General features: G+C 38.9%; 1 protein-coding gene and 1 long non-coding RNA gene across 7 annotated transcripts in view; one reads left to right on the forward strand and one right to left on the reverse strand.

The window, feature by feature from the left end:
- Positions 1-206: 206 nt before the first annotated feature.
- Positions 207-13,602, reverse strand: part of SATB1 (SATB homeobox 1) — a 98,098-nt gene continuing 84,702 nt past the window's right edge. For 2 of the 5 annotated variants that reach the window (XM_054691198.1, XM_054691210.1), the window contains exons 10-11: positions 7,195-7,398; positions 207-4,925 (exon numbers count right to left, since the gene is read on the reverse strand). In XM_054691198.1, the coding sequence (XP_054547173.1) occupies positions 4,428-4,925; positions 7,195-7,398 (702 nt within the window). In that variant the 3' untranslated portion in view covers positions 207-4,427. Of the gene's footprint in view, positions 4,930-6,508; positions 6,616-7,194; positions 7,399-13,602 lie in introns of all 5 variants that reach the window. The other 3 variants (XM_037524826.2, XM_054691230.1, XM_054691185.1) reach the window with 3 other exon arrangements.
- LOC119257136 (uncharacterized) overlaps positions 7,190-13,602 on the forward strand; it is a 45,681-nt gene continuing 39,268 nt past the window's right edge. For both annotated transcript variants that reach the window (XR_008550255.1, XR_008550253.1), the window contains exon 1: positions 7,190-7,419. This is a non-coding gene — a long non-coding RNA (uncharacterized LOC119257136). The remainder of the gene's footprint in view (positions 7,420-13,602) is intronic.

Raw genomic sequence — 13,602 nt, forward strand, 5'->3', positions numbered from 1 at the left:
CTGCACAGATGTTCATTTTCATCACATGACCACGAAATGAACCCAGTGAATCAATAGACACGTTTAAGTATCTGAACCTTCTCGGTATTCTCATCCAACAGGCACTGTTGGTCCTTTTATGAGTAGAAAATCAGATCAGCACGTGGGACACATTTTCTTTTCTGGGTTGCATGAATGAATGAATGTCACTGCAATGAAAGCTGATTTCCATGCCACTAAAAAGTCAATACTCAATAACAGAGTTTCCGTTAAGCAGAAAGAAAGAATGTGCAACATTTAACGTAGTGCAAAATATGTCACTTTAGTTTCAACAAGTATTAACTTGGTAAGACACAAAATGTAATGTGCTATTTACTACATTCAGTCCTCATCAACCATTGTCTTAGAGAACAGAGCCCATATCAAGTGCTTTTGATCATAACAGGTATTAGCAGTTGCAAACAGTTGACAGAAGGTGACTGTACACAACCTTGGTAAAGGTAAGAAGCCATGAAGGAATTTTTGTAGAATTATTTTGATGCAATTAATTTTGGAAACACATGATCCACATCAGTAGGGTAATGTAAGAAAGGCTTAAACATGTTGCTCATCTTTTAAGCATTAATTCCAAACTATTTTTATTTAACATTTGGTAAGTAAAACAGGTATAGTATTCTGGACATACACCTTCCACCACATTTCTTTAGTAAGTTTACTTTTTATCAAAAATGTGCATGTTAATAGATTGTAGTTTAGCTTTTGTCCAAAGACATGCAAGTGTTTAGTATTTACATTAAAAGAATTGCCTCAGCAGGAACACTGAATCCATAATAAGTCCCCTTAAGAGATCAAAAGTATTTATTTGTAAGGTAGATTCGGTGTCTTTTGATGTTTTGGATATCTGATTAGTATTTTGGGACCTCCATTAATTTCCATACTATCATGCAAATTTCTGGCTTGCTTTAACACAGTTGTTTTATTTCTACTAGCTACATAACAGGGAATACACATTTAATTGCTTTTTTTTTTTGAAAATATCACCAGGCAGTTCAGAATACCTCATTTATTGATAATATCGTGACAATCAAGGACCTTAATATCAGCCAATAACAATAGGGAATAGGGCAGAATTTAATCATGGAATGTATGGGATTGTCATTTTTTTCAATCTTGAACCACTTGAAAAGGCTTTTCTACTCAAGCTATATATTTTAGATAAGCACAATTAGATATAGATATCACTACTTGGGAAAAAGAAAACACTTCTAAGCTCAGAATTCCTTAGAACTAAATGTCAATCGATACACATTTTATACATAATATGTACAGACTTTGTAACCAGGTGCCACACAACTAGGGCGCACATATTAGTTACCTTAGTTTTCAAAGGTTATGTGTCAACTCTGCATATTATGTGCCAAGGAGAAACTATCAACATTATTTTTTGCATATTGTGCAAGTATTATATGGCCACAGAGTGTATTACAAATTAGTGGCAAAGTGCTGAGGGTAGGAATCCACGACAGATTCAGAAGCACAAGGTTGAATATTACCCGTAAACTACCTGACTCTGCTAAGGTCTTAACAGCACGAAGCGCTATGTCATGCCCAGCTTTAAAAGTCTCTGAAATACTTAGACTCGAGGAAGCTTGTTCAAGGAATGGTACCATAATCACTGGCAATAGCTGGTAGGAGCAGCAGATGACATCGGTGGGGGGTGCAAAGTTAAGATCACCCAGACCACATCTTTTCCGAAATGTGCCATCCTTCCTGAAACCAATTTTACTCACTCCGTCATGACCATCATTGTTTATCGCCATGCTTCTTTTTGGTTTAAAATATCAAGCCAGCAACATTATGCTGCTTAAGGTAAAGGGTCTAAGGGAGAACTTGTCAAGTATTATGTGGATTTCTTACATGCACTGAAGTGATTGAAATGCTACTTCAAAAGAAGTTAGGTTATTAGGAATGGAAAAATCTTAGTTGCAACCCAATTTCTCCTTCCAAAAAAAATTACTAAACTTCATACATACCTGACACTTAAGTGTTACTGGATAAAAAAAAAAAAAATTTTCTCCTCTAGCTTTTCCCTTAAACTTAGAGGAAAAAAAGACAAGATTTTCAAACTTCATAGCATTTTAGCTTCTTCTATTATATATATATATATATTTAATACATGGAATCTAGTTTTATTAATTCAAACTTTTTACTTTCTTGAACTCAAGTGAGCAGAACCTTTTTTTTTTTTTCTCATTTAACAAAAAGAACTAAAAACTTTTCAATACAGTATCAAGTTCAGCTGTGCTTCAAAGCTAACCAGTAGATTTTAAGCTGATTGGGAGTTTGCAATAACCCAATTACAGCTTGTTACAATTCTTAAGTAGCCCATTGCTTATCAAGGAACTCATCAGGCTTGGGGAATGACAGGCAGAAAGAGAAGGTGTGACTTCGGAACCATGTATCAACAAACCCAGATAAATGTTCTTACCACTTAAGAAACCTTAGAAAGAGGAAGCGAAAAGATAAAGCTAATATCAAAAAGAAAATAATAAATCCACAAACTGCAACACTGGCCCCAATCCTTTCTGTGACCATTAGCACACCTCACTTTGTATGTTGGCGTTTGCTGCGTTTTATGTAGCAAGAATTTGGAATATTGTGTTTCAATCCCAGGTGTGTTATCCTTATTCATGTTCTTAAAATTATGACATATACAACCCAATGAGCTCAGAGTGATTACGTTACATTCCATTTATAACTTTAAAAAAAATACATGGCTTACTAAGGAGTTTTTATACAGAAGGTCCACTTATCCCAACACACGTTTTACGTTACTATTAACGGCCTTTAAAAATATTTATACATTAACTGAAAGAAAAGAGTTGTCATAACTGAAGTACTGAGGAATAAATGCAGATGAATTCATTCTAAGCACCTCACTGCTAGACTGATTTGTGTTTTTGCTGGCAAAATCCTTTGAACATTCTATCTCTGCATATTAAGCAACATGTTAACCCAAAACAGGTTATCGTCTTCATTGCTTACCTTAAAAATGCGTGTGTGTCTGTGATTTAAATTTACAGTGTTTCCAGTGACTTGTTTTCTCTTGTGCCTTTTAAAATCAAGTAAAATATTATCTAGAAAGTATCAACATGCACCTAACTGAGGGCCACCCTTTTAAAGTTACTTCACATAAGCAGACAAACCCTACCGTGTCATACCATACAAACAATTTTAATTGTGTAGTTACAGTCAATAACCACTCCTAATCAGAACATTTCTGCATAAAGAAAATTGTGATACACTTATAAAAACAGCCAGCTGTAACAAAATAGCTGGTGTTTTCATAGCCATGAACTCATAAAAAAGAAATACACCTTTATACAGAAATTTTATACAGATGTAGCTTTAAAATTGATTGTAAACCAAAGGAAGACACATTGCAAACATCAATTATTTTCACATTAATTGCATAATTTTCTAAGGTGATCTATTAGTTTTATTTACCTAAGCTTATTTGCATGAGAGTAAAAATTGCATACAACAATCAGAGTGAAGCTTATAGTATGAATTGCTTGGATAACATAGAGCACTTTTTATAGGCAACTGTGTAAAGCACATTTTCTCTATTTAAAACTTTTAAGACACTTTGTTTTACTGCCCATCAAAATACACTTATAAATAGAAAAGAATCAGTATGGTAACAAGAGAAGCAATATTACATTTAACGGAAACTTCCAAAAAATTAATTACAACATGATGCTGCGGGATCTACAAATAAATAATGAGGACTAAATCGTGTTTCACATTTTTTTCATTTTTGCTTTAAAAAATCAGGTAACGATGAGAATGAAAAAAAAAATTACAGTGAACTTTTATTTCCAAAATAAAAACAAATTTGAATTACGGCAGTGCCATATAATACAAGGCATTTGTTGGCATATGTCATCTTTAAACTGCATTCCACAGTCTAGAGTTCTTCTGTAACATACAATAGAGTAACAAACTCTTTTTCCTTTTTTCTTTTAAATAAGGGGCGAGTTTCCAAAGATCAGTGTGGAGTGTTACAGAAATAATTAAAGGAAGGAAATAATAATCACAGAAGTTATAATGCTTGTTGGAGGCTCCAGAATAATAATTAAAAAAAAAAAAAAATCACTGGCATCATGCTAACCGGGCACACACCTCCATGCGTCCCGCGAACACAAAGCTTAACTCTGAACACCAAACAATCCTTGATGCTTCACCTGGGGCTGCCAAGCAGTTTGTAAAACAGAGTAAAACATTTAGTGCAGTCTGACCCATCCTTTCCCGACTATCCTGGTTGTGCAAGTTTCTGAAGATTCATTGGCCAAACAATGAGCACGGGTCTTCCGAGGGAATACAAGGTGGACTCTCCTTCGTGAGGAAATACCAGTGGCACTGCTGAAGGAAAATAATACTTTGTCTCAGTCTTTTAAGTCAGCGTTAATGTCCGTGTTCCCTTCCACCGAGAGCTCTGCTTCTAGTTTCACCGAGAAAAGGGTGTTAGCATTCTTATCCTGCACGCTCTCCTCTAGATCCTTAAGCAACTCCTCCTCTTTGTACTCGGCCACATCCACCTCCAGGCCGGAGTTGTCCTTCAGTCTGCCGTGGTGCTTGAGATAATACCGCTGGTTCTGAAAGAACTTGATGATGGTGTACTTGGGAAGGTCGAGCTGGGCGGACAGAGTCTGGATGGCCTCCTCGTCCGGGTACAGGCCTACATCCTGGATGAAGCTCTGGAGGATTCCCAGGGCTTCCACGGAGATCTTGGTGCGCGGCCGGGCCTTCTGCCGGTTCTCGTCCTCGGCCTCGGCGGGCGAGGCCACGGTGGGCTGGCGCGGGGGGAGCCGGGGCCCGGCCGGCTGCTGCGCCTGCGGCTGCTGGGGTGGTGGCGCCGGCGGCTGCTGCTGTGGCTGCGGCTGCTGGAAGGGAACAAGCAGACGGTCAGCGCCCTGCGTGTGCAGCTCGCCCGGGGCAGGCTAGAATCGGGACAGCGCGGGCAGGAGTCCCTCGTGATGGGGACAGAGGCTCAGGAGGAACAGGCCTGAGCAGGAGCTAGAAAGGGAGGCACGAAGGGGGCCTCGGGGGCTACTGGGATTCCCTATAGGGTTACTGGATCCTCCCTACCCTGGATTTTCAGCCTGGCTGGTAGAAATGAATTTCCACAACTCTGACACCCTGAGCCATAAACTTCCCCACAAGGATAAGCATCAAAGGCGAAGACCGCCAAGCAAATTATGATGTAAATAATTAACAAAGATTGTAACGCGAAGATGGAGAAAAAAGGATTTCAAAGGAATTTTAGAAAGGTGAGCGACAGAGCCGTGAGGAAAGAAATGTGTGTTTTGCCCCATTTCATCAGCTGGCAAAAACCGGGAGCAAGAATGGCTAGCCTTAAATTCCAGATAAAATGGATAAGCATCTGTTCTTCTTCAGCATTATCCCTCAGAGTCCAGAGGATCGCGGAGATTCTCACGTCTGTGAATTTCCTACCAGACAGTTCCTATTTAATACACACATAATTTCTTACCAAATTGCACTAGGCTGACACTGCAAGTTTCTTTCTTACCGAAAAATAAAGGTTCAACCCCCACACATCGGCCAGCGAATTGTTTTGTCTGTAGTAAACTCAGATGTGATTAGGATTTAAATTTAGTGTATACAGACACTTTTTCATAATTAGTAGCTGTATATGTGCTGTGATTTCCATACACAATGATACATAACAAATGTGACACAAGGCACACGCTGGAGCCCTCATTTTTACCAGCCAGGCACATCAACCTGAGAGAGCGGCAGCATCTTCGACCGTTTCCAATGTGCCTCTGCATCGCCTCTTCTCCCCCAAGAAGCAATTTTATTAAAAACAATTTACATTCTCAAACAAGTACTATTTTTATTAACATATATCTTTCTCTTTTTTTGTTTTTGCCAAACAGTAGTTCTTCAGGCTTTCACGATTATGTTCGTACTTGATATCCTAAGGGATTCTGTTTCTCAATTTGTTTTATCTTTAATACACACTCAAGGATTTTTTTTTTTTTTTACTCAGTGAATGGATAACCCTATTATTGTTTTTAGCGTTCTCTCGCTCTTTCTCTCTCCCTATATGTGTACATATTTTTTTTTCCACAGCCATACCAAGAAACAATGCAGGTGATAGACTACTCTCAGGATTCTGGAATACAGAGGCATTTTTCCTTAAAGGAAAAAAGCGAAACTGGCCTGGACCATGAACAGAAATAAGTTACACAGCTCCAGCTCAATGCCAACACACTCCCTAACCAGTCAAGGTCATAAAAGCATCAACAAACTACCTGATCTCAGGACCTTCCCATCTAAATTCATAGCGAAGTTCCCTCAGGGATGCACGGAGACAAGCCCCAAGAAAGGAAAAAGCCAGCCACAAGCTTAGCCGGAGCCTACTGGTGGCCTGGTCTCTGGCCGCCACCATATTAGCATGTCTCTGCACCCCGCCCTCTTCTCTGGCTGGCATCTGTAACATGCCCGCTCCCCCCGAGGAGCAGCACCGAGCCACGGGGCAGGGGACAGCAGGCCGGCTAAGAAATCGCAGCTAGACTCTCCTCTCCCAGGGCGGGTGGGAGGTGAGCTCTAAAGGAAAGACAGACAGGACTCACCCCTAACGTGAGTTACGTGAGGACATGGGGAGAGAGCTGGGAGGTGCAGGGTGGGCCAAGGAGTCAGACGTCAGATGTCATTGGCTTGCCTCCCTCCTTGTGTTGGACAGAGTTCCAGGAATAAAACTGATCCGGCAAACTTCCTTTACAGAAAAGCAGTAACTCCTTTCCCTGGGGGCAGTACTGGGATTCACTAAGAACTAGGTGGTATTTAAAAAATTCTGACTTTTAAAAACACAGCCCCCCAAAATAAAAACCCTCTCAGCTCTCACACACAAAACGACCCAGTTCTAAAAAGACACACGTGCCAAACGAGAAGTGTAAAGAGGGGGTTCCTGCCACTTTGCAGGGTGGAGACAGGAACACAATACACATGTTGGGAAAAGTGTGTTAATTTTCCTTTTATCCCCCTGAGCGAGATGGCAGTGCACTGTTATCTCTTGCTAAAAAGCCTATGTTTAGACTGGTGGGAAGAAGAGAAACGCTAATTTCCCTGCTAAGTTTACAGCTCTGTTTACTCAGTACTATATTGAATTGGCCAAGGTAAACGAACCTGAATCTGCTCGGCTGGAACGTGGATGATGTGGGGCGGCCTGTCGCCATGGTGATGCACCGCGTTGCTCTCCTGCTCATAGATGGCGTCGCGTTCCGGCTGGGGAAGACTGAGGAACCTTCGGATCATGGAGAGATTCTCCCACAGGGTTCTGTTTTCCGGAGAAGGATCTTCCTTCCAGCGTAACAGCTCACACAACCACCCCTGTGAGGCAAGGCATGACAGGTCAGTTCGTGCCTGGGGGGGCTGGCAATTTCCATTAGGAACTAAAAAGGAAAGACCCTGTGAAGTTAACTCTGTTAGAGGCGCAAAACCATCCAGTCTGCTTAAAATTTTTTTTTGACCTGTTGAGGAGACTGGCTCTGTTTCTAATGTATGTTCAGATTTGCATCTTAAAGGAGGGTCATATTTTTCAGACTCTAAGGGCAAGACACATTTACCATGGATTTTGCAATATGTGAAACAGGAGGAAAGCAGAGCCGAGCTGCTCCGGTCTTGCCCTGCTTTCTTGTCTGTTGAGTGGCGATCTGAGGGTTCTGGGGGTATTTAATTAGAGCCAGGGCAGATTTTCAGAATAATGCTTTTTTCCTAAGTTTAAACTGTTGGTATTAGAAAGGAATGGGGGGGTGTGGGTGTGTGTGCGTGTACAGAAAAGAGAAAGGACGCATATAGCTGTGTAAGCAAGAGTGGTGTCCAATGTAAGACATACTACTAGAATGGACATTAGAAAAATTCTCCAAGAAAGAACTTTCTATAAGGATACTCCGGAGTCATGTCTTCCCGTCCTGTGCTGTTTACACTGCAGTTTACACGTGATCTCTCAGGCGAGAATTTTAACAGATTTCTTAGTCTAAGAGGGAAAGAAATAGCCGAAGAAAGTCAAAAGCTTGAACCTCTCTGTTGGCCATAAGGCCCAGGTTTTGAAACTCAGCTAATCCATCAAGAACTGCCTGGTTGGACGGAGCACACTGTCTAGATCTTCTGGTCACCATCTCAGACCTTCTTCATCGGGGCTGCCACGATGGACACCAAGACCAGGGTGGAGAGGACAGCTGCCCCTCACCCCTGCACCAGTCAAGGCAACCACATTCAAGCACCAGGCTGCCTGCTAACAGCTCACGGAGACACACTTCCGTGGAGAAATGTCTTGGAGTCATCTCACTTATTCCATTTCCTCACTGACCTTTCCCTGGCGTGCCGAGTGACTGTGGTACCAAGTACCTGCTCAAGGGCCTGAGTTCTCAACTTAATCTCTAGAGACAGCCGTCCCGTTCTTCTGCTCCCTCCACCGCCCCCCCCCCAATTCAGGGTTAGAAATGATCTGAGACCACGTTCTTTCTGAGGCCTTTTCTCTTCCCAACCCACCTCCACCTTCAAATCATAAGGAGCACCTGATTCGCTGATTTAGATCAGGATCCCTAAAAGCAAAGCCAAAGACAAATGGGTTTCTAGGAAATTCCAAATAAGATAGCTGGATGGGAATACAAAGAATATAGTTTCTTGTAGATCTGATTTTTAGAAATAAGTCAGGTTTTTGGTTATTTTTTTTTTAATGCTTTCTTTGGGGTGAGACAAGGCAAAAGCATGACTCTCCTACCCTTCTGAAACAATCACTGGAAAGAAAATTCTCCTCCCAACTCGATATACAGTGGGAAGAAGCAAGGTCCAGACTCCCCCAAATGATTTATTTGAGAGATTTTTAAAAGGCGAGATAGAGAACTAACATCTTCACTTCCCAAAGGTCCACCTACTAGCCAGGTAAGGGTGACGACTGTTGAATCCATGAGATCTAGAAATGTTTCTGAAAGAGCTCTGATTCTCTAAATCAACAAATACGTACACGGCCACAGCCATGAAGTCGTGCTCTCAACGTTCAATGCCACTGAAACTGTAATTCAAGGCTAAGAGAACAAGCAGTTCTGAAAGAATGTTAGCTAAATTAAAAACAAACTGTGATTACAGTGTCACTGAACATGCTTCTCTTCCAGCCATGCCAATTCCATGCTTATTTCCAGAATAATATGATAGATGATGTGATATTTAAGCTCTATTTACTGTAACTGTAATATGAGCTAAAAACTACATTTGAATATTTCCAATATTAGAGACCCACTTATATGCCCTGAGGATGCTTATTTAGCTCTTACTGACTAATATTTGCTCTCAGGATTAAGCCATGAAAATATTTTGCTTCTACATCCAAGTTACTTCTTTACCTCTAAGTTTTGATGCTGTGCAGGTTTTAGAGATGTATCTGTTTGCATATCAACTATAATTAAGAGGACTTCTCCCCAGCCCCTTGTCTCATTCTTCAGCTAGGGTGAGTGAGGGGGCCCAGGCCCAAACACAGCGCTCACTACTATTTTATTTGCCTTTTAAGAGATGTTAGAAGGTTCACAAGGAACAGAAAAGTTGTTTTTTTTTTTTTTAATTTCTTTCAGCTTAGCAATTATAATACTATTGCCATACATCCTAAACACTGAGCATCTATGAATTTTTTTTTTTTTGAGAAATAAACATTCTAAACTTTAAGCATCTATGATTTTTTTTTTTTTTTGAGAAATAAAGGCTTGTAACTAAAAATTGCTGAAAGTTAAAGAACGATTCCTGTAAGAAAAGCTTCCTTGAGAGAGCAGGAAAACTCCAATAATTTTTCAAATCCTTTAGAAACTTTTTAAAGTACTGCAGAGATCAGTTAGCGCTTGGATCTATGTGAAAAAAAAACATGTGGATCACAGATGTTCTTTGGAAAAGAAAATCATTAGTTCTTTTAAAATGGCTAATAATGATAGCTAATTCCTAAACAATCACATTCATGCTGGTTTAACAAATATTTCAGAAAAAGAACCCTGACTCATTCAACAAATATTTTGCTCATATTGTCACTTCTGTGTCTTTATACTTACCAGACGGATCCTTATTTTTATTAATTGCCCATGACTAACATAACATTTCCAGTAGTTTGCTATTAACCTCTGCCCTTAAATAATACTTCTAATTCCTTATCTAAAAATAATTTGATGAATTATAACTTTGAAGCATGTCTCTGCTAGCCTTTCAAGAGACATGATGATTTTAAGAGACTGAAATCAGATGCTTCCTAGAAAAATATTTAACGGTGCAGCTGGGAACTGTTAGTTCTACAAGGGTATTCCAAAAAAAAAGGGGGGGGGTGTGCTTTCCTTGATGTGCATCTCTCTTAAAAATAATGGAAAGCAGATATTTTGACACACTAGTTCTTTGTCAGCAAAGAAATAAATTGGCTCATTCCCAATTTACACTGGCAAAAATTTATTCTAATACTATTTTAAAACCATGGAATATTCTGACTACTTCAGATTCTATTGATTGAGACTTTATTAATCATGACAGTAATCTGATCTATGTTTTTCAGAAAGTGACTTAAAGTGAAATGCTTTCCAATTCCCCATTCCCTTCTTCCAGGTGACTCTTCTCTAAGTGATATTGCTAGAACAAATAAACCAGGGAAAACTAGGCACATGTCAGAATAACTGTAATATCTGACAAATAAAACTAATGAGTCCCCTAAGTACTGTACTGGTTTGCAAACAATAAATCCAGATTTACTAGAAGAGGAGAAAGGAAAGGAAAGACAACACAACACTTTGTGGTAAAATCCAACACTGATCCCTCAGGCAGGTCTCTGGGACCTGACCGGTTGTTAGGCCTTCGGCCGGCCGGAGTAGGGAACTACTCTCAAAATGAGAAGAGACAGGGGATTAGCAATCTTAACATAATGAGAGTGAGCCATTCTCAGAAAACTAAAATGGTACAAGGAACAACCTAAACTTTAAATGTAGTAAATTTGCCAAGCAACATTACACTGCATATAAAGAGGGCAAAATATAAACAGTAGCCACATGTAAATAAATCAGTAAAACTTTCAGGATGTTACTACTTTTCAAACTGACAAAGTTTAATTTGACACCTTCTGTTCTAAACCCTTTGTTTCTATTCAAAATCACGCCTTGAGCTGTTGCTATCAATCACAGCGCTCCCCCTATTACTTAAAAAAACTGGCATGGGCCCTGAATAAGCTGAAAATGCCATGCAGATGAATTCTGAGATAATATGTTCAAACCTGTTATATACAACACAAATCCTGTAAAGTTATGTATTGTAAACCTACATTTATTGAGAACTAAAAGTCTTAAATCCATCTGCCACAAAGGAAATACTGTTATGTACTTTATAGTAACCAAGAACCATCTGCAAATGTCTTGCTACCGTAAGCAAGAAAATGGTGCAAAAGATGCTAAACCTAAGACTGCATGAAATAAAGAACATTCCTTTGACTGGCTTTGGTTAGGGCTCTATTAAAGAAACATCGGATGGAGGGGGAAAAAAAAAAAAAAAAGGAAAAGAGAAAATGCGGAGTGACTGCCAAGCCAGTCCTGAAAAAAAGCAAAACAAACTCAATGACAACACAATGGCAATTTATTATGGTCCATGAAACACACGACTGTATGCTCATTTTAAAGGAAAAATTAGCAGTTCTAAACTCAATATTCTAATGATGTGCTTTTCTGACAGAATCTTGTTGTACCACATTTAAATAAAAATCCTGGCACCTTCATCTCTCAGCTGCTAATTTCCAACCAAACTCAATCTCTGATTTCCACTCCACTCTTTTTAGAACAGTTAATTCAAGTCAATTCGCTTCTAACATTTTTTACAGATAAGGGGTGCACAATGATTTTCATTGAGTCAGGAAAGTAACCTCCTTTCACGAATAAATTTAGTGTACCTGTAAAGCCTCACACACATGAAAAGAGAATCTTGCTATGGCCTGGTCTGTGACAAAGCAGGGCGCAGGGAACACTACTAGCTCTCCGAAGGAAAAAGACTTCAGTCTTAGCTCTGAGAAAGAGAGTCATTTAATACACAAATATGTACATATTATCGTTATGTACATATACATTTTAAAACCGAGAGCCAGAAAAAGAGAAAGAAAATGACATAATTCTTGCTGCAACTAAGAGGGAAAAATACATTTTGAAAAATAGAATGGTAATTTGAGTTCTAAAAAGCAAAACATTTTATAGTCTGTATTTATTCCCCCTCACCCTCATCTTTTATGTGTTATTTGCAGGAGTATTTTGTTCCAATCTCTGGGGCATATAGTATAATAATATATGATATTAAAAGAAATCAATCTAAATAGGGAGGTATTTGATACAAACATTTTAGTGGAAAGCATGAATTACATTTTAGCAAGTAGTAGGAACAAGGATTAAGTACATAATCCATTAAATAGTACTTCTAACACAAAAAAATTCAGTATTGTAGACTAAACTATACCAGGCATTTTGAATGAGTACATTTTCAACAACAACTAACTATAAAGCTAGCAATTTATCATTCAGCAAATAATTTTCTACTTTTAAAAGAATCTGTAAGTGTTACTTATGCTAATGAAGACAGTTTTTAATCTGCCCACAAACATGCTAATAGAGGGCAATTTTTTTTTTATTTACAAAGCTGTCTGCACTCAAGGGTAATTTCATATCAGTGTCTATAAGCTGGGGGAGGGGGAAGGGTTCTAATTGTCAGAGCTACTGAATCCTTCACCTTTAGCATATATAGGTTTAAAGATATCACAAAAGAGGCAAAGTGACTCATGAGGCTTCTAAGCCACTTCTTTAAAATTCCTAAAGAGGTTCATTTTCAAACCGTTTGTGCTTTATACATATTCTACCTGAAATTTAGTACGAAAACATGTTATTTCTTTGGGGTCCTGACCTGGAGATACACAAGGTATACAGCCCCTCTTCCGGGAGGGAGGCCTGGATGCGCCACACTCCAACCTTCTTTCGAGAACAATCTTAACACTTTGAACAGTGAGAAACAAAACAATGGCAAAGCAATACTGAAAGCATTTTAAATTATTTACTAGGTTAAAAGGGTGAAATGATACTTTAAATACATCAAATTTCATCGTCTGGGCCATTTTTTGGTGGCAAAGTGGTATTGATCTTTCCAAATGCTTAAAATTAACTATTTTCCAGAAGATCATTATTTGATTAAAGGCATTAAAGTTGAGGGCAAGAAGTGAGGCACTTTTTCTTCTTCCCCATTCAAATCACCATATAATTTAATAAAAACCATTCCATCATGTCCTGTAATAAAAACGCTTATCTTAAGATATTGTTCTCTACCTAACATATTAACCTTTAAATGTTATGAAGTTCTTTAGAAGAAAAACCTTTGCTAAAGCAGATTATTCTATTACATAATGAGAGGCCCCCACCATTAACATTAATAAAGATACATGTTTTCTATGGAATTAGTAGGAAATACATTAATCTTTTCCCCAACTTAATAACATCTACTTTGTATAAAGTGAAGAGAATCTCAGCAGGCACTATTAACTTTCCCTGCTAAGTT

This window comes from Talpa occidentalis, unplaced genomic scaffold (assembly GCF_014898055.3).
Source record: "Talpa occidentalis isolate TD23 unplaced genomic scaffold, MPIMG_talOcc4v2.1 talOcc4.10, whole genome shotgun sequence".
Lineage (NCBI taxonomy): Eukaryota > Metazoa > Chordata > Mammalia > Eulipotyphla > Talpidae > Talpa > Talpa occidentalis.